Source organism: Hipposideros armiger, unplaced genomic scaffold (assembly GCF_001890085.2).
Source record: "Hipposideros armiger isolate ML-2016 unplaced genomic scaffold, ASM189008v1 scaffold_105, whole genome shotgun sequence".
Lineage (NCBI taxonomy): Eukaryota > Metazoa > Chordata > Mammalia > Chiroptera > Hipposideridae > Hipposideros > Hipposideros armiger.
This window is the reverse complement of record NW_017731455.1, coordinates 542358-566994: the sequence shown is the minus strand read 5'-3', so window position 1 is coordinate 566994 and position 24637 is coordinate 542358. Positions and strand designations below refer to the sequence as shown.

General features: G+C 40.5%; 1 protein-coding gene across 2 annotated transcripts in view; it reads right to left on the bottom strand.

Annotated features, from left to right (window-relative positions):
- Positions 1-24637, bottom strand: part of MXI1 (MAX interactor 1, dimerization protein) — a 71900-nt gene that overhangs the window by 37176 nt on the left and 10087 nt on the right. The window contains exons 1-2 of one of the 2 annotated variants that reach the window (XM_019646586.1): positions 16239-16552; positions 14984-15116 (exon numbers count right to left, since the gene is read on the bottom strand). In XM_019646586.1, coding sequence (XP_019502131.1) covers positions 14984-15116; positions 16239-16311 — 206 coding nt within the window. In that variant the 5' untranslated portion in view covers positions 16312-16552. Of the gene's footprint in view, positions 1-14983; positions 15117-16238; positions 16553-24637 lie in introns of those variants that run through there. The other variant, XM_019646584.1, reaches the window with a different exon arrangement.

Genomic DNA, 24637 nt, shown 5'->3' with positions numbered 1-24637 from the left:
TTTACCAGTGAATCACAGGTAATCTTTTTCACAAATAACATCCCTTTAAGAGAGACATGTTAATGAATTCCCTATGTGACTGGGAGTCATTATCTCAACCAGATCTGTGACTTTTCACTGACTACAACACAGCTCCAATACATAAACTTTTAATTCTTTAGGGTACAGTTTGGTGGCAGTCAATGAAATGAAGCATGGAATTGAAACTACACAATAGAGTACAGTTTGGTTCAAGAGGAGTGCCACCATGGAAGGAAAAGAAAAGCCCCCCCTATTTTCAGAATATTTTCTTCTAACAAAAGAGAGGACCTCTATCTGCTGAATTAATGAGCCAACTCGTAGCTCATCAACATTTTTGTTTCACTTTTTAATCCTAAAGTGCCTAATGGATGTTGCTCTCCACACAATGAAAAGAACACATTCTGTGAAGCTAGATGAATATCTTCTGTCTGTATCCTAAAGCTTATACATCATATACACATACTCAGAGGGCAAGAAAAACTGAAAATTTCACCTACATTAGAGCAAGGGTCTGCAAAGCATATACCTAAAGGGGGTTGAAAAAGAATTAGTGGAACAGTAAAACTTCTATATATATCTATTCTTCTTAATCTTTATTTTGTATTTATAAAATATTAGTACAGTAATACATGTATACAATTATAAATAAATATGTTGGGGATATGGATTTTTTTTTACTGCTAGTGGTATAATAAAGTGGTCAATAAAGTTTGAAGAACACTGTAATAAAAGAAAATCATGGTAATTACCAATAAAGTAATTCTTTCAAAAAGGTAGTTTTGTACATTTGTTTCTATCAAAGGTACATACATATTTTTTAAAAACCATTCAAGGCGGCAAAAACTTGAACAATGCAGACTTTCGGGAAAAAATGCATCATAAGAAATGTATTGCTTCTTTCTTAACCATGACAAAAATATCACTACCACAATAACTAAGACCACAAAAAAGCAAGTGTCTAAAAAAGGACTCATAACAAAAACTACAATCAATAAATATTTCCTTAAAACTTACATATCGAAGCTGAATAGCATATGCATACCTTATGACTAAATATTTCCACTCACCAGGCATATACCAAACTAACAAACGTATATATGTTCACCAAAGGACATACAAAAGAATGCTCATTATTTTCACTAGCCCCAAACTGGAAACAACTGAAATGTCCATCAGTAGTAGGATGGATGAATAAATTGTGAACTATTCATACAACATAATACTACAGAGAACTGAGAATGAATAACTATTATGAAATTAAAAAGGATGAATCTTCATAATGTAAACAATGTTGAATGAAAAAAGGCAGACACACACAAAAAAACATATTGTATAACTCCATTCACATGAAGTTCAAAACTGGAAAAACTAATTTATGGTATCAAAAGTCAGAATAGTAGTTACCTCGGGGGGGCGAGGGGGTGACAGTGACTGCAAAGAGTCAAGAGAAGGGCTTCTAGGAAGAGTCTGTAATATTTTATTTCTTCACCTTTGTGAAAATTCATCAAGCTATACACTTAGGATTTGTACACTTTTCTGTATATACATTTTCAATAAACAGGAAAAAAATTACATATGAACTGAATTTGTTAAAAATCTAGCAAACACCCTAACCTAAGTCTCTGACAGATCTTTTGGCATACTACATGAACATCCCTAAGTTATGTACTTTGTAAAGCATAATTTTCAATCGATTTAGAAGTATGAAAATCACAGTTTTCTAAGCACAATAGAATTAAATTAGAAATCAATAACAATAACTAGAAAAATAGCAATATGTGGAAGATGTGTCAAAATTCAAAGAACAAATTGCAGAGAAATTACAAAATATCCTGAACTGAAAGATGAAAACACAACATATCAAAATATGTTGGATGTCGCTAAAGCAGTGCTTAGAGAAAAATGTTTAGCTTTAAATCCTTATGTTGATGGACGGGGAGCCCAAATTCAATGATCTGAGATTCCACCTTTAAAAGGCAGAAAAAGAAACAAACTGAACCAAAAGGAGCTGAGCAATGGTTCTCAACTCTAGGCTATTTTGCCCACTAGACGGCATTTAGCAATTCTAGAAATATATTTCGTTATCACAACTAGGGAGAAACTACTAGCATTTTGTGAGGAGAAGCCGGGGATGCTTCTAAACATCCCATGATGCTCAAAACAGAATTATCTGACCCAAAATGCCAATAGAGCTGAAGATGAGAAACTCTGAAGTACAGGAAAGAAATAATAAAGCTAAGAATAGGGGTGAGCAAAATAGAAAACAGAAAACAATAGAGAATATCAATAAAACTGAAAGCTGACTTTAAAAATTGGTAAAATTGATAAACTTCTTCAAAGGCAGATAAAGAAAAACACAAAAATTACCAATACATACAAAAAAATAACCAATATCAGGGTGGCCGGGTGGCTCAGTTGGTTAGAGCGTGTGCTCTGAACAACAAGACTGCCGGTTCAATTTCTGCATGGGATAGTGGGCTGCATCCCCTGCAACTAGATCGAAAACAGCGACAACTTGGAGCTGAGCTGCACCCTCCACAACTACAACTTGACTTGGAGCTGATGGTCCAGGAAGAAACAAACCAATATCAAAAATGAAAGACTGCATAATCACTACATATCCTACACACATTAAAATAAGAGAATACTATGAACATTGTGCCAATAAATTCAACAACTTAGATAAAATGGACAAATTTTTTTTCTTTTCTGTTTTTTAATTAAAACTGGAAGAAAAGCAATCCTTTTTATTTTATTTTTTTAATTTTTATTGGGTAACTGTGTTTTTTCTAGGACCCATCAGCCCCAAGTCAAGTCATTGTCCTTCAATCTAGTTGTGGAGGGCGCAGCTCAGCTCCAAGTCCAGTCGCTGTTTTCAATCCAGTGCGGGAAGAGAGTAGAGGTCCATGTGGGAATTGAACCGGCAACTTTGTTGTTCAGAGCACACGTTCTAACCAACTAAGCCACCTAGCCGCCCCAACAAATTTCTTAAAGAATACAAATTATTAAAATCGACTCAAGAAGAAAGAGAAACCCTGAATGGGTTTGCATCTATTAAAGAAATTGAATACATAATCAAAAACCTTCCCACAAAAAAAAACTCCAGGCTCAGAAGTGTTCATTGGTAAATTTTACCAAGCATTCAAGAAATAAATATCAATCTTATAGAAAATCTTTCAAAAAATAAAGAAAGGGAACACTTCCCAGCTCTTTTTGAGGCCAGTACTACCGATATCAAAACCTGACAAAGAAATTACATTGGAACATGAACACACACACACACACACATACACACACAACTATCCCTCATAAATACAGACATAAAAATTCTTAACACAATATTAGCAAATGGAACCCAACAACATATAGAAAGTATCAGTTTTACAATAAAGAATTTGTCTGGTCTTTATCCTTACTTCCTGAAACAAAGCTTCTAAAGCCTCAGAATTTCCCAAGTTATAGGAGCATCTCCATTATTCATGGTGGGCCCTTGGACCACACTTGAGTTTATGCTAAGGAGACGACTCACACTAGAGGCTCGTCATGCCAGACCAACCATGTGATCAGAGGGTTGGAGCTTTGAGCCACTGATACCAGGCAGACCCTGCTAACCTCCAGGGAGAGAAGGTTCACTAGAAATTGAATTCAATCACATGGCCAATGATTCAATCAACTGTGACTACATAATGATAATGAAATAAAAACTCTGGAATCTTAGGTTCCGGTGAGTTTCCTGGGTGATGCATACATCAATATGCCAGAGGGTAATGCATCCTGATTCCACAGGAAGAGAACACAGAAGTTCCATGTCCAGGACTGTCTCAGACTTCACCGTATAAATCTCTTCATTTGGCTCATTTTGATTTGTATTAGTTATAATAAAACTTGCAATCATAAATACAGCACTTTCCTGAGTTTTGTGAGTGGTTCCAGTGAATTACTGAAGCAGAGGACTGTGGGAACTCCCAAATTTGTAGCCAGTTGGTCAGAAGTGCAGGTGGCCTGTGGACTCCTGAACTTGCAGCTGGCATCTGTAGTGAGGGTATCATCTTGGGGACTGCACCCTTAAACTTGTGGAGTCTCAGCTAATTACAGGTGGTTAGCATCAATACTGCAAAATACACCATGACCAAGTAGGGTTTATTCTTGGAATGTAAGATTGGTTTAAGATTCAAAAAAAAAAAAAATCAATCAATGTAATTGACCATGTTAACAGAATAAAAAAGGAAAACCACAGTATAATATCAGAAGATGTAGAAAAAGCATTTCACAATATTCAGCAGCCATTCGTGACTAAAGAAACAAAAACACAAAACAAAAACACTCAGAAAATTAGGAATTTCCTCAACCTGTTAAAAGGCATCTACAAAAAAATCTACAGTTATCTTAATCAATGGTGAAAACAATCATGTTTTCCAAAGATCAGGAAAAAGACAAAAATGTTCACTCTCACCACTTCTATTGAACACCAGACATCCTAGCTAGTGAAATAAGGCAAGAAAAAAAAAATAGATTGGAAAGGAAGATTTAAAAATATCTTTAATGCAAACATTATTTATTGCCTATTTAGAAAACCCTAAAAAATACACAAATTACTAAAATAAGTGAGTTTAGCAAAGTCAATTTACAGGGTTAATACACCAAACTGAACTTCCCTTTACGATAGCATCAAAGAATATTAAATACTTAAGGATGAATTTAACAAAGTATGTGCATGATCCACACTCTGAAAAACTACAAAATATTGCTGAACTTTAAAAACATCTATAATTGAATAAATGGACAGAGATACCATGTTTATGGATCAGAAGAATCAATATTGTTTAAGTATGTTAAGTCTCCCCAAATTGATCTATAGATTTAATGCAATCTCAATATTCTAGTAGGCTTTGTTGTAGGAATTGACAAGTAGATTCTATAATGTATGTGAAATGCAAAAGACCTAGAACAGTTAAGGAACTTTTTTTTTTTTTTTTTTTAGATTTTTGTTATTGGGGAATTGGGGGAAGGGGAACAGACAAGTTCCTGTCCTTTCGTTCTTCAGTCTAGTTGTGGAGGACGTTGCTTCACCGGCCCAAGCTGGCACCATCATTGCGCTCTTCCCGAGTGAGGCAGATCAGTCATCGGCTTCTGGTCGGCCGCTCGGCTTGAGGGCCGCTCACACTGGCTGCTAACTACACACGGTAGCCCATGGCAACCCACTGCCACAGGGGCTGCAGCCTACGCCGTCGCCGGCGACTCATGGCAGCCCAGCTCCAGGTTGAGCTGTTGTTTAGCATCTTAGCTATAGAGGGCAGCGTCACTCGCCCTCATATGTGGGATCCGAACCGGGGCCCTCTGGCGTCCCAAGCCAGTTCTTAACCATTGCGCCACTCGGCCGGCCCCAGTTAAGGAAATTTTGAAAAAGAAAAACCAAGTTGAAAGGCTTACGTTACCTGATTTCATAACTTATTAGAAAAGCTACAGTAATTATGACAGTGTGATACTGGAATAAGAATAAATATTTAGATCAATGAAACAGAATAGAGTCAGGAAATAGATTCACACATATTTGGTCCATTTTTTACAAAGATGCCAAAGCAATTCAATGTAGAAAATACAGCCTTTTTAATAAGTGGTACTGGAACAACTGGATGTCCATTTGCCAAAAAATAAACTTCAACCTTTACTTCACACTTTCTACAAAAATTAACTCTAAATGCATCTTAGATCTAAATGTAAAACCTAAAACTGCTAAAAGGAAACATAAGAGAAAATTTTTGTGATCTTGGATTGTGCGAAGATTTTTTTAGGATGCAAGAAGCATGAACCATAAAAAACAAACATGATAAACCAGACTTCATCAAAATATACAGCTTTTGTTCATTAAAAGACATGGTTAAGAAAATGACAAAGGCAAACCACTCAGTAGGAGAAAACATGTGCAAAACACATATGTAATAAAGAACTTGTATTCAGAATTTACAAATAACTTGCAACTCAACAAGGAAACAAATAACTCAATAGGAAAAAAAGACATGAACAGACACTTCACCAATTAAGATGTATCAATGGCAAACAGGCACATAAAAAGACGCTCCAGATCATTAGGCATATAAACAATACAAATTGAAACCCGGAGATATTATGACATACCCACTAGAACGGCTAAAATTTAGAAGACTGACAATACCAAGTGCCATCCAGGATGTGGAGTACTGGAAGTCTCCTCCATTACTTATCAGAATATAAAACGGTACAGCTGGGGAGAACAGCTTAGAAATTTCTTTATAAAGTTAATATACACTTACTATATGAACCAGCAGTTGCATTCCTAGGTATTTATCTAAGAAAAATGAAAACATATGTCTACAAGAAGACCTGTTCATGAAAGCACACAGCATTTTTACTTATATTAGTAAAAATTACACTCAACCTAAATATCTTTCAACTGGTGAATGGATAAACAAATTGTGGTAGATCCATACTATTACTGGACTATTACTCAGCAATATAAAGGAACTGCTACACAGAACATGAATGAATCTCAAAAAGCATTATGCTAATTGAAAGAAGTCAGGCACAAGAAAGTATATATGGTACCATGATTCCACTTATATGAAATTCTAAAAATGGCAATCGCTTCTCGACCTTTTGGCTAAGATCAAGTGTAGTGAAAATGGCAAAACTGTTGTGACATAAAACAGATCAGAAGTTGCCAGGGACAAGAAGTGGAGATAGGAAACTAACTATAAAGAGACATAAAGTAATGTGGTTTTTTTTAAATTTATTTTTTCTTTTTAAAAGATTTTTATTAAAATATAGCTAACCTAAATATATTAGTTTCAGATGTATACCACAGTTATTCAACATTTATATACCTTAACAAATGACCACCATGATAAGTCTAGAAACCACCAGACACCATATGTTATTACAGGATTATTGACTATATTCCCTATGCTGTATATTACATCCCCATGACTTACTTATAACAGGAAATCTGAACCTCTTACTCCCCTTCACCTACCCCCTCCACCCCCTCGCCTTTTAAAAAACTTTCAATTACAGTTGACATTCAATATTATTTTATATTAGTTTCAGGTGCACAGCATAGTGGGGTTAGACATTTATATAACTTATGAAGTGATCCCCCTGACTAGTCTAGTACCCACCTGGCACTATCATGAGGTAATGTTTTGAGGTGATGAAAATGTTTTATATCATAATTGTGTTGCAGGTTACCTGACTGCAAACATATGCGTATGTCAAGTCAATGAACTACATAATAAAAATTGGGGAATTTTACTGTATGAAAATTATATTACAATAAAACTTAGTTTTTAAAAAAATAATAAACCTCATCCTGAAATTGAGGCAGTAATCTAATCTACCACAAAGTACTCAGGAATGAGAGTAAAATATCAATTCCTTATCATAGGAGACTAATACTATAAATTACTAGAAAGTGTATAACTTAAAAACATCATTCTGGGCCAGACGAGTGGCGCGTTGGTTAAGAGCTGGCTTGGGATGCCAGAGGGCCCCAGTTCGGATCCCACATATGAGGGCCAGTGACACTGCCCTCTACAGCTAAGATGCTGAACAACAGCTCAACCTGGAGCTGGGCTGCCCTGAGTCGCTGGCAAGGGCGTAGGATGCAGCCACTGCTGCAGTGGGTTGCCATGAGCTACCGTGTGTAGCCAGCAGCCAGCGTGAGCAACCGTCCAGAAGCTGGCGACTGATCTGTCTCGCCCGGGAAGAGCGCAATGATGGTGCCAACTTGGGCCAGTGAAGCAACGTCCTCCACAACTAGACTGAAGAACAAAACGACAGCAACTTGTCTGTTCCCCCTTCCCCAATTCCCCAGCACTGTTCCCATCCCCCCAATTCCCCAATAAAAATCTTAAAAAAAAAAAAGAAAAAAAAAAAAAAGAAAAAATCAGTTGCTTTATCAAAGTATATGACTGACTGAAGACTAAAATTATGTTCCTCTGTAACTTAAAAATGCCCATTTCAAATAGCTGCAAAGCTCTCATCATGTGGCCTCCACAATCGGTGTTTAGTGTTCTCAAAAGACTATAAAAAATATTCCCTGTGATAAACAAAGGCAAGGAAATAGGAAATAGAAAATCCGTAACACTTTCCCCTGAAATGTATGCAGTAACATTAATAACAAAACTATCTAGTAAATCAAATATTTTCTCTTATAAGAAATTAGTTACTTAGATAAAAACGTAAGAAATTTCACTCTAATAGCAAATCAGGGAATCCCTGTATCTCCCTGAATGCATGGTAAAGTTAATTAATTAACAAGTATATATCATGAATCTATGGCATTTCTACAACCTACTGCTGTTGTAGAACAACAATCTTCTTCTATAAATTTAAATAATTTACTCTGTACTGTCATCTGACATAAATAAAAACGGCCCTGTTTATAACATATAACTGACTTGTATTATTTACCATTTTATAATATGTATATCATATCTTTCCAAATACAGTATAAGCTCCTTTATGATAGGGAAGGACATATAACAACAGTTTTATGTACATAGTGTTTAAGTTCAATAAATTTGGTTACTAATTACCTTTAAGAGAGCAGTTTCAATAGTCAGTGAAAAAGGCAGGTAAAAAAGAGCACTGGTGGAAAGACATTAAAGCAGAAGGTACAGATGACGCGTTTCAGACATTTGGCAGAACACTAACACATAAATTTCAGGTTATAGTCACTGAGTCTAAATTTTTAAGTAAATTATTACTAAGGACTGTTTGCTGATCCCAGAGGAACAAATCCCAAGGACTAGTCTCATTTCCTAGTTCTACCTGTGGAAGTTACTTTGCATACCAGCCCAGTTTCTTCACACACACAAAAAAAAAGGAGTGGGAGAGGGAATTCCACTTTACCTCACAGAATTGTTCTAAAATTCAAATGAGGTAATAATGTATGTTAAAGAGCTTTGCACGTAAGTAGTATATTAAATGCAAGATGTTATTATTATTGAAAATGGATTCTACCCTTTGACCCGGCATCCTAATTCTTCATGTTTATCCTAAAGATCTAGGTGGACAAATGCACAAAGGATCTGTACAGAGATGCTCATAGTAGCCCTGTTTGAAATAAAAAATAATAGATGATTGGCTTAACAAATCATGGTACACACATGAAACAGAATATCATGCTATAATTAAAAAGTATTTAATAGGTGTGTATGAACATGAAAAAATTTTCAGGATAAATGAAAGCAAGATCCTACCCAGGATGCCTTCTTTCATTATCAGACTTGATCAGGTCCTCTGTTCTATCCTTCACAGGATCCTCTATTTTCCCTATATTAAGCTCATCACAGTTTTAAATAATATATTTATATGCTAACGTGATAACGTGTAATGAAGATGGCATACACACACACAAAAAACTCTGCCAGTATTTTAAAATGTAGGAAGCCAAAATGTGAAATAAAACAATCTAGCAAAAAAAAAAAACCATATATACGCATACTTAAATTATATCAACACTATTGACCAAAAATGGGATCTAGAAATATATTTTGTCAAATCATACCATCAAACCTCTTTGATTAGATTAGTAACTAGAAAACTGTTTTCACTTAAAAAATGACAAAGAATCATGCTATATTCAAAAGGAGGCAATGCTATTTCATTTGTAAGAAGACATGTAGAAGAGACAGCTTTCTTCAGGTCAAAAGTCCTGCCTCATTAGAATGATGTTTACCTTCATAAAGCAGAGACCTGTGCCAGATAAAATCTTGAATTCCTTTTCGATGATTTGTGATCTTCCACCATCATATATTTAATATTCTGGAGAAAGGTGTCTCATCAAATAGGAACAGAAGCAGTTATCCTACTGACTTACAAGACATGATTATATAAGTCTCCTTCAAAAGATACTTCCATAGAGGAATATATCCTTAAGAAACCCAGCAACAGCAAACTTAGGCTTGAATGAAACATTTAATGGAAAGTCTGAGTTTGTTTAGAGTGTGGTATATAAATAATTCTTGAGAATTTTTCATTTAAACTAAGTTTTAGTGGAAGACAGAATATCACAGAACATATCACACGGGCTATGTTATTCAACATCTGGAAAATACTGAAGAACAATACTAACACCATTAAGAGTTTAACTGCTACTAATCCCTACTTCTGTCCCGAAACTTTGGGAGTTTTCTATTGGACAAAGACACAGAAACTATTTCTTAATATAGAAAATTTGAAAAACATAGAAAAGTAGAAAGAAGTTTCACAAAAAATAAGGCTTCATCCAATTATTCTGTGAACAAATAGGTACATGTTTAGGACTAAAAACAGAAGATGCGGCAACATATTAAATGCAGAAGCAACTATAAAATCCATCTATCATCTATTAGGCCAGACATTAAAGCTATTTATAAAAATGCAAAAAGAAAAAAAAAGAATAAGAACAGAAGATATAACAAATCTCAAATTACTTTCACTGGAAATAAAAAATCCTCTGTAACTATCCTGCAAAAAGAATTCACCACCACCAACTCAAAAAACTAATAATCCATCAATAAGACAGCCTCAAAAGATAAAGTGGAAAATACAATACAATAATTTCCTCTAAAATACAACTAAAACATTTCATTATTCTGTAGATGAAGAAAAGTTAAACTAAAACCTTATAAGCAAAAGGAAAGTTGTTTTGTTTTATAGTGTCCTCAATCTTAGCAGGTGGAACTGAAATATAGCTGCTGTGAGATTCTTTAGTACTAAAGAGAAGAAATTTTTCCTCAGCTTGAAATTCAAGCATAAATTAGTACTCACTACTTTCTAGGTCATCGTAAAATAATATGATTACTATGTATGTGTCACAGGAACATACCAATATTTACTGACAATATTTGACAGACTTACGATTCTTTGCAACACAAGTTCTGGTATTTTATTTTCATGACACAGGAAACAATGAGTGTTGTTTAAAATTAATTGTAGCATTCTGTAGTCTACTATAATATACTCGTTTAAAGAACTGGCAGTTTGAAGATTTTTATTCTTCAAACACTACACATTGTTTTCCTGTCCAAATGTATTATTAACATCCTTTAGACTACAAAGTAATCACAGAGTTTGCCAAACAGGAGTTGCATCTTCTAAAATTTCTCCTTCCAGAATCTAATTTGGTGCTCAGCACAAAAGAAAAAGTCGGTTCCAATTTAGAACAGTCTACCTGGAGTTTGAAAGCATTCGATTCTATGAGAAACATCTACGTATATCACAGGGCACTATGATAGGTGCTGGGGATAAATCTTTAAGCAGAAGAGATTAAATTCCTGCCTTCATGGAGTTTTCAGTCCAACGAATGAGACTTGAATTAATCCAACAATCAGATATCTCTATTTCTACAAACTGTGATAAACACTATGAAGGAAAAGTAGGAGTATCATGAGGGATGTGAATACCTGATCAACTTTGGCAGATGAGTAAAGGCTTTCCTGAAGAAGTTATGATTGCGCTGAAGTAAGAGTGTTATTAGATATTATAGAGATAACTTAGCAAAAGGGGAAGAAAAATGATTCCCAGCAGAGAACAAAGTATGTGCAAAGAGATAGGAAACATGGTGTACTGAAGAAACTGAAAGAAGGCTAGCCGTTATAATTCATCAGAATTGTATCTGGAGCAAGAGTGGTTGCAGGGATACCAGTAAGGAGGTTATGGCACTTGTCCAGGTGAGAGATGATGGTGTCTTAGATTAGGAGGGTAATAATGAAGATAGAAAAGGAGGAAGATTCAAGAGATACTTAGGAGGAAATCAGTGTTACACTGAAGCCACAAAGAGTAGCGTTATTAGAGTTTTAAAGATGACTCAGAAAAATTTTAAGATTTCTCAGTTGTGAGATGAAACAGTAAAGAAGCTAGGAATTTAGCTTATCTGATTGCTCCTCAATGAGCAGAGAGCCAATTGCAGCCAAGCTCTCTAATAGCAGTAACATTTTAGCAAGGGTGATTTTTAGGAAGTGTGCCAGAAAGGCATGACCAAGAATACAGTGAAGTCAACCATCTATTTAAAAAATAATTATATATTATTAGAAGGATCCCAAATAATAAAATTACTGGGATTTTCATGGTACAAACTTGTAACATCACATTATTGTCTCTCCTTTGTACTTCCGTGAAAATAAGATTTCAAGACTTGAGGGAAAGGAGGAATAGGAATTTATATTATGAGTCAACTTGCAACATAAACTTGTAAAATAACATTTTGTATCAGGAATATCATATTACACCTGAGACTATTAGGGGGGAGAAATCAACAAACATTATATCTTAAAGATGCTACAATGTCAGGGAAACAAATGTCATTTTATGACACAAGATACCAATGTTCAAAATGCGTAACAGGATATGCATATAGGCAGCTTTTTAATTAGGAAAATAAGACATTTATACTCATTACCTCTATGTCCTTTCCTTGTTTCAGAGGACTAATAAATGAGAATTTTTACAAGTCTTCTTTCTTTCTGCTTTATATAACAGTATAATAAAGGTTGTTAAACCTAGTAAAAGGCTTAAAGTTAACAGGAAGTCTACAGTTTTCCCCCTGAAATGGACTAACAACACTATTTTCCAAGTACCTCAGTACTGGAACTTGATCCTTGGCTCCCCTGCTTCACAAAGCAGAAATTTTTAAGAATGGTAAGGAGAAATCATTTCTAGTGCTTCACTTTAACCTCCTAGTTTTCATCTACAGGCCTCAGCCTAAACCCCACACATGAGGAGTCTTTGAGATAATATATTCTAAAATCTATTTCTCTCTCCTTATCGTCCCATGAAAAATGACCTTCCTTAGTCTTAGGTGGTCCATGTACATGTAGTTATTTTCCTTTGGGTACTGAAAGAACAACATGGCATTGCTTGTAATTTTACAAATTTTCTGACATGCTGTGCTAAAATACATAATAATTAGCACTGTGGTCTTACACACAATGGAATCCTAACAGGAACACTAGCATGAAAGAGAAACATCAGTTAGTCAAAACTCCAAGCTGAGCAGTGTAAGTCAATGGATGATAAAGACTTATTAATAACCTATAACATAATTGGTAAAATCCAGAAATGCACATCTTATTTATGCCTATATAATTTTTGAGTTATTCATAAAAATGTCACATCTGCAAAGATGGGGTGGTATAGTGAATAACTAATATAGTAACTGATTTCTAAAACTGTCAATAAATCAGTGTCATAGAAGAACTTCAAGGGGCAGTATATAGTCCATCCCCTCATTTTACAAGAGAGAAAATGCAATGACATCATATACCTGATTTCCAGAAGATAAAGACTCAATAAATACTTGTAGCATGACAGAACCCAGATCTGACTTCCTATCTGATACTCTTCCTATGTCTTCAAATTTAAAAAAATTTTATTTTTTTTTTAAAGATGAGCCATCCTGCCACCTGTTGGCAGCTCAGCGGCTGCTCAGCTCAGCGGGCAGCTCAGCTCAGGCTGGGCATCGAACCGCTGTTGCTCAGAGCTCAAACTCTTGAGAGAGCTCTTAACCAAGTGAGCCACTCGGCCAGCCCCCCCAAAAAATGTTTTTTAATTCACACATGGATTGAAAAACCCATAAATTCCTGAGTGTAGTAGGTTTTAATTGTTGATACCTTAACCAGAGAAACTATGAAGAGCAAGAAAATTTACATTTGTATTTTTTAAATACTATATGTCATGGTACATATTTTCATCCCAAACCTACCATACCACAACAAACTCTCTAGACCCACACATAAATGTAAATATAGCATGTTAAGCTTATGGCTAATTATTTTAAAATTAAAAATTTAAAAATACAGATTAGCCTTAATGAAGAAATGTAGCCAAAGAGGAAACATACAGCTTTAAAGATGAGTCAAAGGAAAAAGACTGAATCTTAGTTTTGCTTCAATGATGTCAGAATTGCAGAGTGGGAAGATCCAACATTTTGAGCTCTGTTATCTATGGAAGCCTCAGGTTTCCTACATCAGTTAGTAAGAGCACCTACTCCGGCTCCCTCCCTCAATGACTACTCAACTACCTGTCTTCTACAAGGCCTTCAAGCAAACTTGAGTTACTCAGAGATTGCTCTATGCCCCTCCAAAATGAATGTTTATATTCTCTAACACAAATCTTTGGGAATCAGGTAAAAAGGTGTCATTTAATTCCTCTTAACGATGGAAAAGGCAGGTTTTGCTGATTTTAAGATGGCCTTTTAAAAATTCCTTGTAAGATGAATTCTCTGGAACAAAAACACTGAAGAGCCAGCCAGACACTACCGAAATTTTTCAAAAAACGTATGTCAACTATGTCTGAGTATATCCAGACAAGTATTTTCTAGGTCTGTTCTGACAGAAGAATATGCATCTTTCCTGTTTTTCTTTTGGCTTTCAAAGCTCCCTTACTAATTCAATCTTATTAAATAAGAGGCAAAACTTGCACAGCACAGTCTCTCCCTTCATCCTTAAACAACCAATAGACCATATCCACCAGCTTCCGACTCTACCTAAAAATATTTCTATTCCTTGAACGAAACCCTGACTCTGCTTTATATCCTGCCTGAACTATTTCTGAGTTTTAAAAATTCCTGGATTATCCAAGTGTAAAGCTGGCCCATGTCTACTTTTAGCAATGTAGTTGCACGCATGAACGCACGCTGCCAAGTCTCTCAACTTCAGGTCCCTCTCAGTCACAGACTTCCCCACTTAATCCCGGCAAGAACTCCTTTCGGTTGTCTTTCCAGATTCGATTCTTTCCCTTCCATACAAAGTCAGGTTATGATTCCTAGACTTTATTTTAAAAGGGCAAACCCCCCAGGGGTGGTGGGTTAAGGGACCCATTTGGCTGTTAGTATCACTCCTGATTTGGTACTGGAGAACTGAGGCCGGCAGGGCCGGCACTTCTGCCTAAGCGTGCGCTCCCTCCCTCGGGCTGCCCGTTCTACGCCTCCCAGGCTCGCTACCTGTTGGCAGTGCTGGTGTTGCTGCTCCCACTGCTGTGTTTCTGTGCCCGGCTCAACCTCCGTGGGGGCTTTGAATGCTGCAGCCGGGGGCTCGGCACGGAGGGGAACGTTGAGGCGTAGCCATGTTCACACTCTAAGGAGACAGCAAGAAAAGAAAACATGGTAAGAGGAACCTACCCAAATCCACGGGTGCACAGATCTGAAGTCCTTGCAGTAAACGGTTGTTAAAACAGGAGGAGGGAAAAGAGGCAATATGTTTTCACGACTTCTGGTTGGAAGATAAAATTTCCAGTGCTTGCCTGGATATCCATCCTGGGACACTACATGCGGACCCCAAACAACAACAACGGGGAAGGTGTATGGATACTTGCAAGTAGTGTACCCCTCTACAAAATCCTTTTCTCCAGGAATTCTTGACTCAAACACGTTAATTGCGGAGCCCAGTTACCGTTCACCTCAGTTATTTCACTTGCTTCAGCATTTTCTAGAAGGGGGTCTCTAGGCCCCACATTTTTGTGTACTTAAACATAATCCAATCCCCTAGTTTTAGAAGGACATTTTCTCTCCTGACACAACTGCCAGCGTTCGTACTCTGTATACCCCAATCTCTACAACTCTTTTAGTCTCCGTCCCTAAAGGCACCCCCTCTCCTCACCCCTGGATTCTCAGAGCTCCCTTCCCCGTGAGTGGCGCCCTGATCCCCGCTCCCAGCCTTTCCTCCCCCACCCCTACCTGCGCGGCCCACACCCCTTCCCGCAGCTCGGCCCGCCCCCTCGCCTCCCAAACGCTCGGGTACGCCTCCACTCTCCACACCCGCCCTCCCCTCGCCTCGGGTGCCTCTCCCTCCTCCGCCAGCTCTGCGCGCCCCTCACCCGCCTGCACAGACCCAGACCCGCAGGCACCTCCCCTCACATGCATGCACGCAGGTACCCAGCTCCCCTCACACATGTGCGGCTTCTCACACCCCTCCCCTCACAAACTAGCACGCGCGCCCCCTGCACACGCGCCCCCTTCCGCACACGCGCGCCTCCCCTCACAAGCGCACCGCTCCTCACAAGCGCGCACCCTCCTCACACGCACCTCCTCACACGCGCACCCTCCGCACACGTTCACTTCTCACGCGCACCTCCTCACACGCGCACCACCCCTCTCACGCGCACCTCCTCACACGCACACCCACACTCACGGCACCGCACTCCCCGAGCGGAGCAGAAGTGCGCGGGGTCAGGAGGAGGCGACGGCGCCCAGCCGTTACCTCGGTCCCGGCGCTCCAAAAACTCGGCCGCCTCCAGCAGGCGCTGCACGTTGATCATCCGCACCCGCTCCATGGGCAAAGCGGTGGCAATCGGGGCCTCTCCGCGCTCCTTTCCCTGGCCGACAGGAGGCGCCGCAGGCGACTACAGTCCGGCGCCGCCCCGGGACATGTGCAGCGGTCAGGTGGGCGGGCCAACCCCGCCACAGCTGGACTTGCTGTCAGCAGCCCCCAGGGCCCCACCACCCTCGCTGCCCCGGCAGCGCAGCCAGCAGCCCGCGCGCGGTTTGTTTACCTCTCCTCCTGAGCACGGGGGAGGGGCGGGAGCAGCGCTGCGGCCCGCCCCCTCCCGCCCCTTCCTCTACCTCCTGGGAAATGTAGTCCCGCCCCCCCCGCCCGCTGCACGCCGGGAATCGTAGTATGCACGCCGCTTTAGTGCGCCTGCGCTCTTCCTAATTTCGCAATGGTCGCTGGGAGGTGTAGTCCTTTTTGGCTTCTCTCTCCAGGGTGTAAAGACTAAGAAGTTAGCTGGGCTTTGCTTCAGTGAGGGAGGGTTTGAGCGAGCTGAGCTTACTCCTGGGAATCCTTTTCTCAGCGACTCTCGGCGGGTACCCAGTAGATGGAGCATTTTTTATCCAAAGTTCCAGTCCTCTATCTCCTACTACTTTCTCATGTAACTTCTGTGCCTCAGCTACTCAACAGCATACACAGAAACACTTGTAAAGCCAAAATCACCGTTTAGAAACAAGGGATGATCCTATCAGAACCAGAGACGGCTCTGAAAGGTCCTTTTACCTCAACTTCCACGCAGAGGTAGTTTTTTGTCTTATTTTTGAAAACTTCTTTCTCCTCTCTCAGCCCCTCATTAGTGATTTTATAGGCTAGAAAACCTCTCTGGTGCTGCAAGTGAAGGATATAATTCCCTGGGTAAGTAACTTGGTGCTCAAGTCACACAGGTTTCAATGCAAATCCTGACTCTGCTATTTACTCTAAGTGTGTGGACTCTTGAAGCCTCATTTTTTTAGTGTGTAAAATGGATATAATTAGTCAATTTATCCAAACGTTGAGGGCCTACGTGTCGGGCACTGTACATGACGTGCACAGTAATGAGAGAAACAGATATAGACTTTGCTCTCAGGTGTAAAATCAGTAGGGCTTATTGTGAAGATTAAATGAAATAATTCCAACATTAGTACATACACTCAATAAATGGACGCCATGATCATTGTTTCCGCTCATGGTCTCCATAAACAGAACTGAAAGCGGTAGCTAACGAGACCAGGGACCATATTAAAAGAATGTCAATGGCTGCCCTCACCATCACCCTCTTTCCAAGCCCTCAATCTCAAAGTCTAAGTCTAGACTTAGTCATCAAAGTCTAGACCAGAGTTTCTCAGCCTCAGCATTATTGACATTTGGAGGCAAATAATTCCTTCCATGCGGGGAGGTGGCGGGGGGAGGCGGGGGAACAGGCAACCTGTGCATTGTGGGATGTTCAGCAGCATCCCTGGCCTCTACCCACTAGATGCCAGTAGCACACCACCAACCCTCAGGTATGACAACCAAAAATGTCTTCCGACATTGCCAAATGTCTCCTGGGGCACAAAGTCACCCCCGTTTGAGGACCATTGGTGTAGGGAGAGGAAAGGCAAGAGAGTCCTAACTGTTGAATGCTCTAGGAACAAGCTGGGAATTGTGTAAACATCCATAACTTTTTCCCACCCTGATTATTTTAACCTGCTGGTGGACATCCAAAATAACAGGAAGCTCTTGGTGAGGGGAGAAATTCCAGTGGCTACTGCAGAAAATATCGTCTCAAAATGAAAATCGTACTCTCAAAAATGTCATGGGCTTCATACTGCATTTTAATACCCCCCCCTTTTATTAAGGTGAACAAGATTTCTAATGAGGTCAAAAACTGCAAAATTCTGCCAGCCCTTTAAAATATTACACCTGGCACCACATTTAAGAACCAAGTAAATGTTCCATCAAATGCAGGGAGACCCAAAATGAGAGGTGTTCACAAACCATGGGAGAATTCATTTTTTTGTAAAGACTTTAAAACAGGAACTGTGCTTTTTCAGCTGCTGGCTAGGTCATTTAAGATCTAGGCTTTCCCACTGGGTGTTGGTAATAACCACCCTCCACCTCAAAAAAGGACACGTTGGGTAGGGGAAGAATTATTTAAAAGAAAATACCTATTCCGTTACAACATCTATTAGTTGAGGGTAGAAATTATTAGGTTGAAAGTTAGTTTTTACCACTTGTAGACCCCCTTTAAGCTTTAGATCCCAAATTGCTAAGAGCTACCCCAGGAACTTAAAAGAGGTAGTTTTATGACAAATAAAAGTCTACCCAATTGGAGGTAAACCATGTGATATGCAACCAAGAAAAAAAAGTACAAACTGAAAATACACATGGGTTCAAGGTGGGTTTAAATCCACAGATCATAAGCTCTAGCAGGTTATTAAGAGAAAGCAAGATGCTTGGTGCACGTGCCTGGCCTTTCACAGTTGATCGCCAGATGAATTAGCCAGTCCTTTTTTTAGAGCCATGGCCAAGGAGATGAGAAGATGGAAAGTAGGGTGAGAGCCACCAAAAGGCCACCTGCATATTTTGAAGAAGAAAGGAGGTGATAGTGGGCAGTGGACAATGTTAAGGGCTGATTTATGTATAGAAATATCTAGACTTTTCTAACAGCAATTAAAAGTGCCACTTCTTTCTCCCTGCTTTGGGTGACTCCTGTAGTTCTTGCTTGGACATTGGCCACAAGGGCCTCCTACAGCACTAAGCTTGGAGCTCTGGCCTCGGGAGAGTGATGTTTGGTACCCACAAACCATCCCTCAGCACCAATCCCAGCCTAGAGGAACCCAGAGGCAGCCATGGCCTTTCTTTTGCTCACATGAACAAATGCAGATGGGGAAACTGAGGAAAAGCATGGCTTCCAAAGTCTACAGACAAAAGACCCTGGAATCTTACCTATTGTCTCTGGTTCTGTCCTCTCCCTAAAGTAGCTCTCTCAGGGAGTCTCATTTGAAGATGGAAAAAGTCCCCCGGAGTCCTCCAGGCCTATAACAAACATAGCCCAATGGGGACAATCTACTTTCTGGAGAAAGCAGGCAAAGCTCACTGTTCTTAGGGGTCATTTCCCTGCACACTTTAGTCAATGCAGATTTTCAAATGATTTATTGCAGATTCACGAACAATGAAGGAGGCTGGTCTGTGTTATATCTTTTCTGCAGATAGAAGAGATGGAAAAAGGGGAAGGGATCATGAGGCGAAGCTACAAGTCCAAAGTTACTGTGCTGGTGACACAAGAGGCTTAGGAGAACTTCCTTGAAAACTACAAGGTGCTTACCATGCAGGGCACTGTTTTCTGCAATTATCTTTAAGGATAAGGGAATTCAAATAATCAGGGTTGGGAACAGGGGAGGGTGAGTCCTGAGCTCCTAAATGAGAACCATAACAGTTACACATTTTTCCATCCCCCCCCCCCCCCCCCCCCCCCCCCCGCCAAATGACAATGGCAGAATCCCCTTCTGCTCCCCTCAGAGCCCAGAAACGTGAAGAACAGCAGAAAACCTTTCCCTCTGCCCAGTGAGTCAGTCTTGCCTAACTTCATGCGTAAGCTCTCCTCAAGTCAGCAGCAGCTCAGAGCTGCGGGTCTGTGTGTGCAGCGAGATAAATTTGGGTCTAGAAAGGATGACGTAATGCTAAACCCGAGAGGTAGCTGCCGCCTCCCAGAGCTCCAGTCACCAGGGCTGTCGGCTGACATCCCAACCACACGGAAAAGCACCAAGCGACCCAGGTGCCTGTGTTGGGGAGAAAGGGACAGAAAGGACGTGGGGGTGGGAGGAAACAGCAGAGGAAGGCAGTATTAATCTGAGATCACTGAATCTGGAAGTTTGTTGCTTTCTAACTTCAATTTTCTGGTGAGATCAGGCCACTGGCAGAGGCTCAAACAGCTGCACTTGACTTGCCTCCTGGCCTCTCTCTTCCCCCTTATAGAAAAGGGCTTCTTACATTTTATTAAATGGCCCTTATTACAGCAGCCTCGTTTGGTGATTATAATGGATTTGTTATTTGTTAATCTCTCCAATGTCCCATTCCTTCTTTTTTGAATTAACTTAGATCCAAGAAGAAATCTGCATTGCAGGACTCAATTAACATGCACATCTAAGAGGCTTTCATACTCGGGAGCAGCCCACTTGGAGGTATACCAGATAAGGTATTCAGGAGGATTTTGCTAGGGCCATGCCAGGTGAATGTGCCCCCAAATAACATTTTATGGTTTATTTCATGGAAGTTTATATCATTTCGCTTACCTCTCAATCCAGTCTTCATTTTTCAGATGGGAAAACAGTGGCTCAGAGAGAGTAGTAACTTACCCAAGGCCACACAGCTGTCTATCAAACAAGGGTTAGGACCCAGACCTACTACAGACTCTTGTCTCATGCTCTCTACCCATTTCCATAATTATTTTTCTGGTTAATAAATGTTTTTTAAAATATATAAATAAATAAAATGGGAGTGAGTTTTCTGGTCTTTTAAATGTGTGGATCCCTAATCTTTAAATATCAAGATCAAGTTGCATTGCAAAGGGATCCCAAGCCTGCTTCAGTCTTCTATTCAAGGTTCATGCTTCCCTGAAGAGAGGCTGGCCTCAGAATCAACTCCACTGCTGGTGATGACCACAAGCCATGGGCCAACCTCACGCTACACCACTTTAATTAAAAAACCACCACAGGTAAATATTCTTTGTTGTATGGAAGTACATAGTTTCCTTCATTATGAGTGCCCTCCAAATACTTTTTTCTAGATGATACTTCACATTTGCTGCTGTAGTCCCATATTATTATTCTCCTTTAATTTGTGGTGATAATCATTTATACCGGTAGATTTTGTGACTTTCAGCCATCTTTGGCATATTGCCTGGTCAGCCACGGTATGTTATTCTTTTGAAACACTGCTCATTCCGTGAGTTAATATTTTGTTTAGAATTTTCACATCTATATTCAAAAGCAAGACTATACTGTAATGTTTTGGTTGCATTTATCGAGTTTTGGATGCAATGGCCTATTCTTTCAAAGTTATATGGAACTTAATTTTAACCTTAAAAAAAAAAGATTGCCAGAAGCCTTCCCCCTGCTGCTAAGAGGATGTCCCACATTCTTGCCACAGTCCTGGGTAACCCTCCATCCCCTGCCAGGAGCCTGCCTCGAGTTTCTCTGCCCCTACCCCTTGGCATCGCTGCTCCCTTCCAGGCAGCAGAAACTTGTGGAGGTCACTTTTTAAGTCCAGACAGGCACTGGACACTAAATCATGCACCCAGCCTTGCTACTTTGTGGCTGAGTTCTCAGCCTCAGGTGCACAATTTAGAATAAAAATACCAGGCCGTTGCCTGCCCAAGGGCATGGGTGATCTATCTCTTCTAACTCCAGCATTCTGATTCTAGGATTCTGGGATTCCCCAGAGTTCCTAGAATAATATGCCTCCATTTGCCTACTAGCTGCCACATAATGAGAGCCGACTATTTGCATGGTGCTACTCGCACAGTCAGTTCATTTAATCCTCAGCACGTTCTGAGATTCCTGATTCATAGATGAGGCCCAGAAAGGTTAAGTGATTTTGCTCAAGGTCATATAGTAGGTAGTGAATGGATTCAAACCTGAATTTCCTAACTATTGGACCCCACAGCATACAACAAGGTTTGTCCAGTTGGACATGGTCAAACAAAATTAGTTAGGGCTATGGTCTCAACCAGGGGTAATATCATCCCCCAGGAGGCTTTGGAAAGGTGTCGGAGTGTCTTTCTTGAGTGTCATAATGACTTGGGGGTTCTGTTGGCATTTAGTGAGTGGGAACGAAGGATGTTAAATCCTGCCGTATTCCATACAAGTCTGCACAAGAATTGTCTCACCAATAGCTCCCTTGTTGGGAGACACTGGGTTAGAAGGTTAAAGGTAGAAAACTCATCATTTATTCAACAAACATTTCTTAAGCATCTACTATGTGCTGGCTCACCTAGATGCTAAAGGTAGAATAATGAACAAAACTAATGGTGGCCCCTGTCCTCAAGGTGCTTGTATTCTAGGCTGACAGATTGATAATAAGCAAGTGAAATCATTGTAAATTGTGATAAGTTGGATAAGGGATAAATGATCAGTGAGGGTGGGGGCAGCTTTGGGGGGGTGGAGGATTAGGAAAATCACAGGGCTTGTCTGGGCCGGCTTCTCAAATTTTAGTGAGCATACAAATCACCTGGGAATTGTGGTAAAATGCAGATTCGGATTCAGCAGTTCAGGGTTGTGGCCTGAGAGCCCCATTTCTGACAAGCTCCCAGCGGACAGACGCCAAGGCACTCCCATCTTCAGACCACACTTACTCTAAACAGTAAAGGTGAAGGCCGTGCAAGGAATTTGGATTTTATTCTAAGTGAGACAGGAAAGAAACTACTGAAAGGCTTTGAACAAGTAAGCAACATGAACCCCGTTATAATGAAGATCACTCTGGTTTCCTAGATCTCGATCGAGGAAAGGAAGAGAGGTTGGACTTAAGCCGTCTGACCGGAACCAGCTGGTCAATGCTGTCACAGTGGCAGCCAGGGCCCGAAGCTCACCTCTACCTCCCTCCTCTGGCTTCCCTGGCGGAAGCCCTTGGCTCCGAGCATGGGCCAGACCAGTTGTCCTACAAGCTTGGGCACCTAGTACAGCCTGGCAGGGTGTGGATTCACACCCCCGACACCCTAGCACGCACAGCTACAGGAGCCCTACTGGTTGGGTGAGTTCCCCAAGGGGTGCTGGGCAAGGTAGTACTGCATGTGCAAGGAGCAACACCCTAGACCATCACCCTCCAGAAGAAAAGGCCCCGTCTGGCTTCAGTGTCAACATCCAAAGAGCTCTGGATGACGTTGGCCGCCCTCTCTGCCCTAGGATGAGTGAGGCGTACAGGAAGTCACTCCAGGGAGGCATTCCCCAGGGGACCCTCAGCCTGGGCTTCAAACAGTCTAGATTCCATGTCTTGCCTCTTGCTCTCTGAAGCTTCTCCCAGAGCTCTAAGTTGTCATAGGAAGAAAGAAAACCCTGGCTTTGAGTCTCAGCTCCACTCTTCGTTAGCATGGGGGCCTTCAGAAAGTCGGCCTGCCTTGCTCAGACTAAGGCTTTCCTCATCTATAAAATGAGGATCATTATAGCACCCTCCTGTTGGAAGGTTTAATATAAAACACTTAGCACTGGGCCGTTATCATTATTCCTTAGGAAAACAGAGACTTGTCAACAACCCCCTTGAGGCAGGTTATCAGACTCCCAGGAGACAGACAAGAATTATTTAATGGTCTTTTATTTGTCTATCATTTGCACTGGAATACAGAGCTGGAACTGGAGTCCATACATACTGCACTTTGAAAGCACCCATCACAGGAAACCTGGCTCCTGGCAGGTTTTAGAAATTATTTGTTGAATTGAGCTAAATTTTACAGCTGGTGGAAAGAAAGAAAGTCGTATGCAAGGCACTCAGAGTCTTGGGAGTCAAAAATATGGTAGAGATGGTCAGGTGCAGTGGAGGTAAGGAGGCGATAACCCAGGGACGCCTTAAGGTAGTCCCGGGCCCCAGCAGGAGTAAAAATAAGGGCCACCTGAGCTCCCACCTGCCACCCATGGCCAGAAGCAGAGCCACCCTAGGCATGCCCTCTATTCAAGTGTCCTTGCTAATGGCAATAAAGATACAGAGTAAAATATCTTACATAGCAGGTAAACCAAGTCCCCTTTTATGGACTTTAGTTTGAATCTCCCAGTCTCCCTCTCCCTCGTGACACTGTTTATCTTCCTAATTGTGCTGTGTTTCAATGTCCTTAACAGATGCTAGAGTTGGATATTAGAGGTATGTGGCCAAGGGCATGTTGTATGAGAGAGCGGGCTTGGTAGGAACACTGCTAGGGACAATCCCCCAAGTACAGAATGCCCCAATCTGAAAAGAACTGAGAGTGGAATGTGTTTGTTTACAAGGCTGCTTACACAGTACTTGGTTTCCTAAGCTCAGGCGAAGGCTTGACAAAAATGAAGTCAGATCTGTAAAAATTACAAGGACAAACCCAAAACAAAGGATTTTAAACAGGGAGGGCATGGAGGGGCAGGGGCGGGACTTATAAGGAGGAGAGGGACTGCTCCTTTTGGAAGTCCAAGATAAAATGTTTTGTTCTCTCTGTAATGATGGCTAAAACCAAAGACACAAAACCCAAGTTAGATACAATCCCACATTGCTGAGGTTCACTTTGAGACAACTGAATTTCTTTCTTTTTTTTTTTTTTTTGCTGAGCTATCCTGCTACCTGTTGGCAGCTCAGCGGCTGCTCAGCTCGGGCTGGACTCGAACCGCTGTTGCTCAGAGCTCAAACTCTTGAGCGAG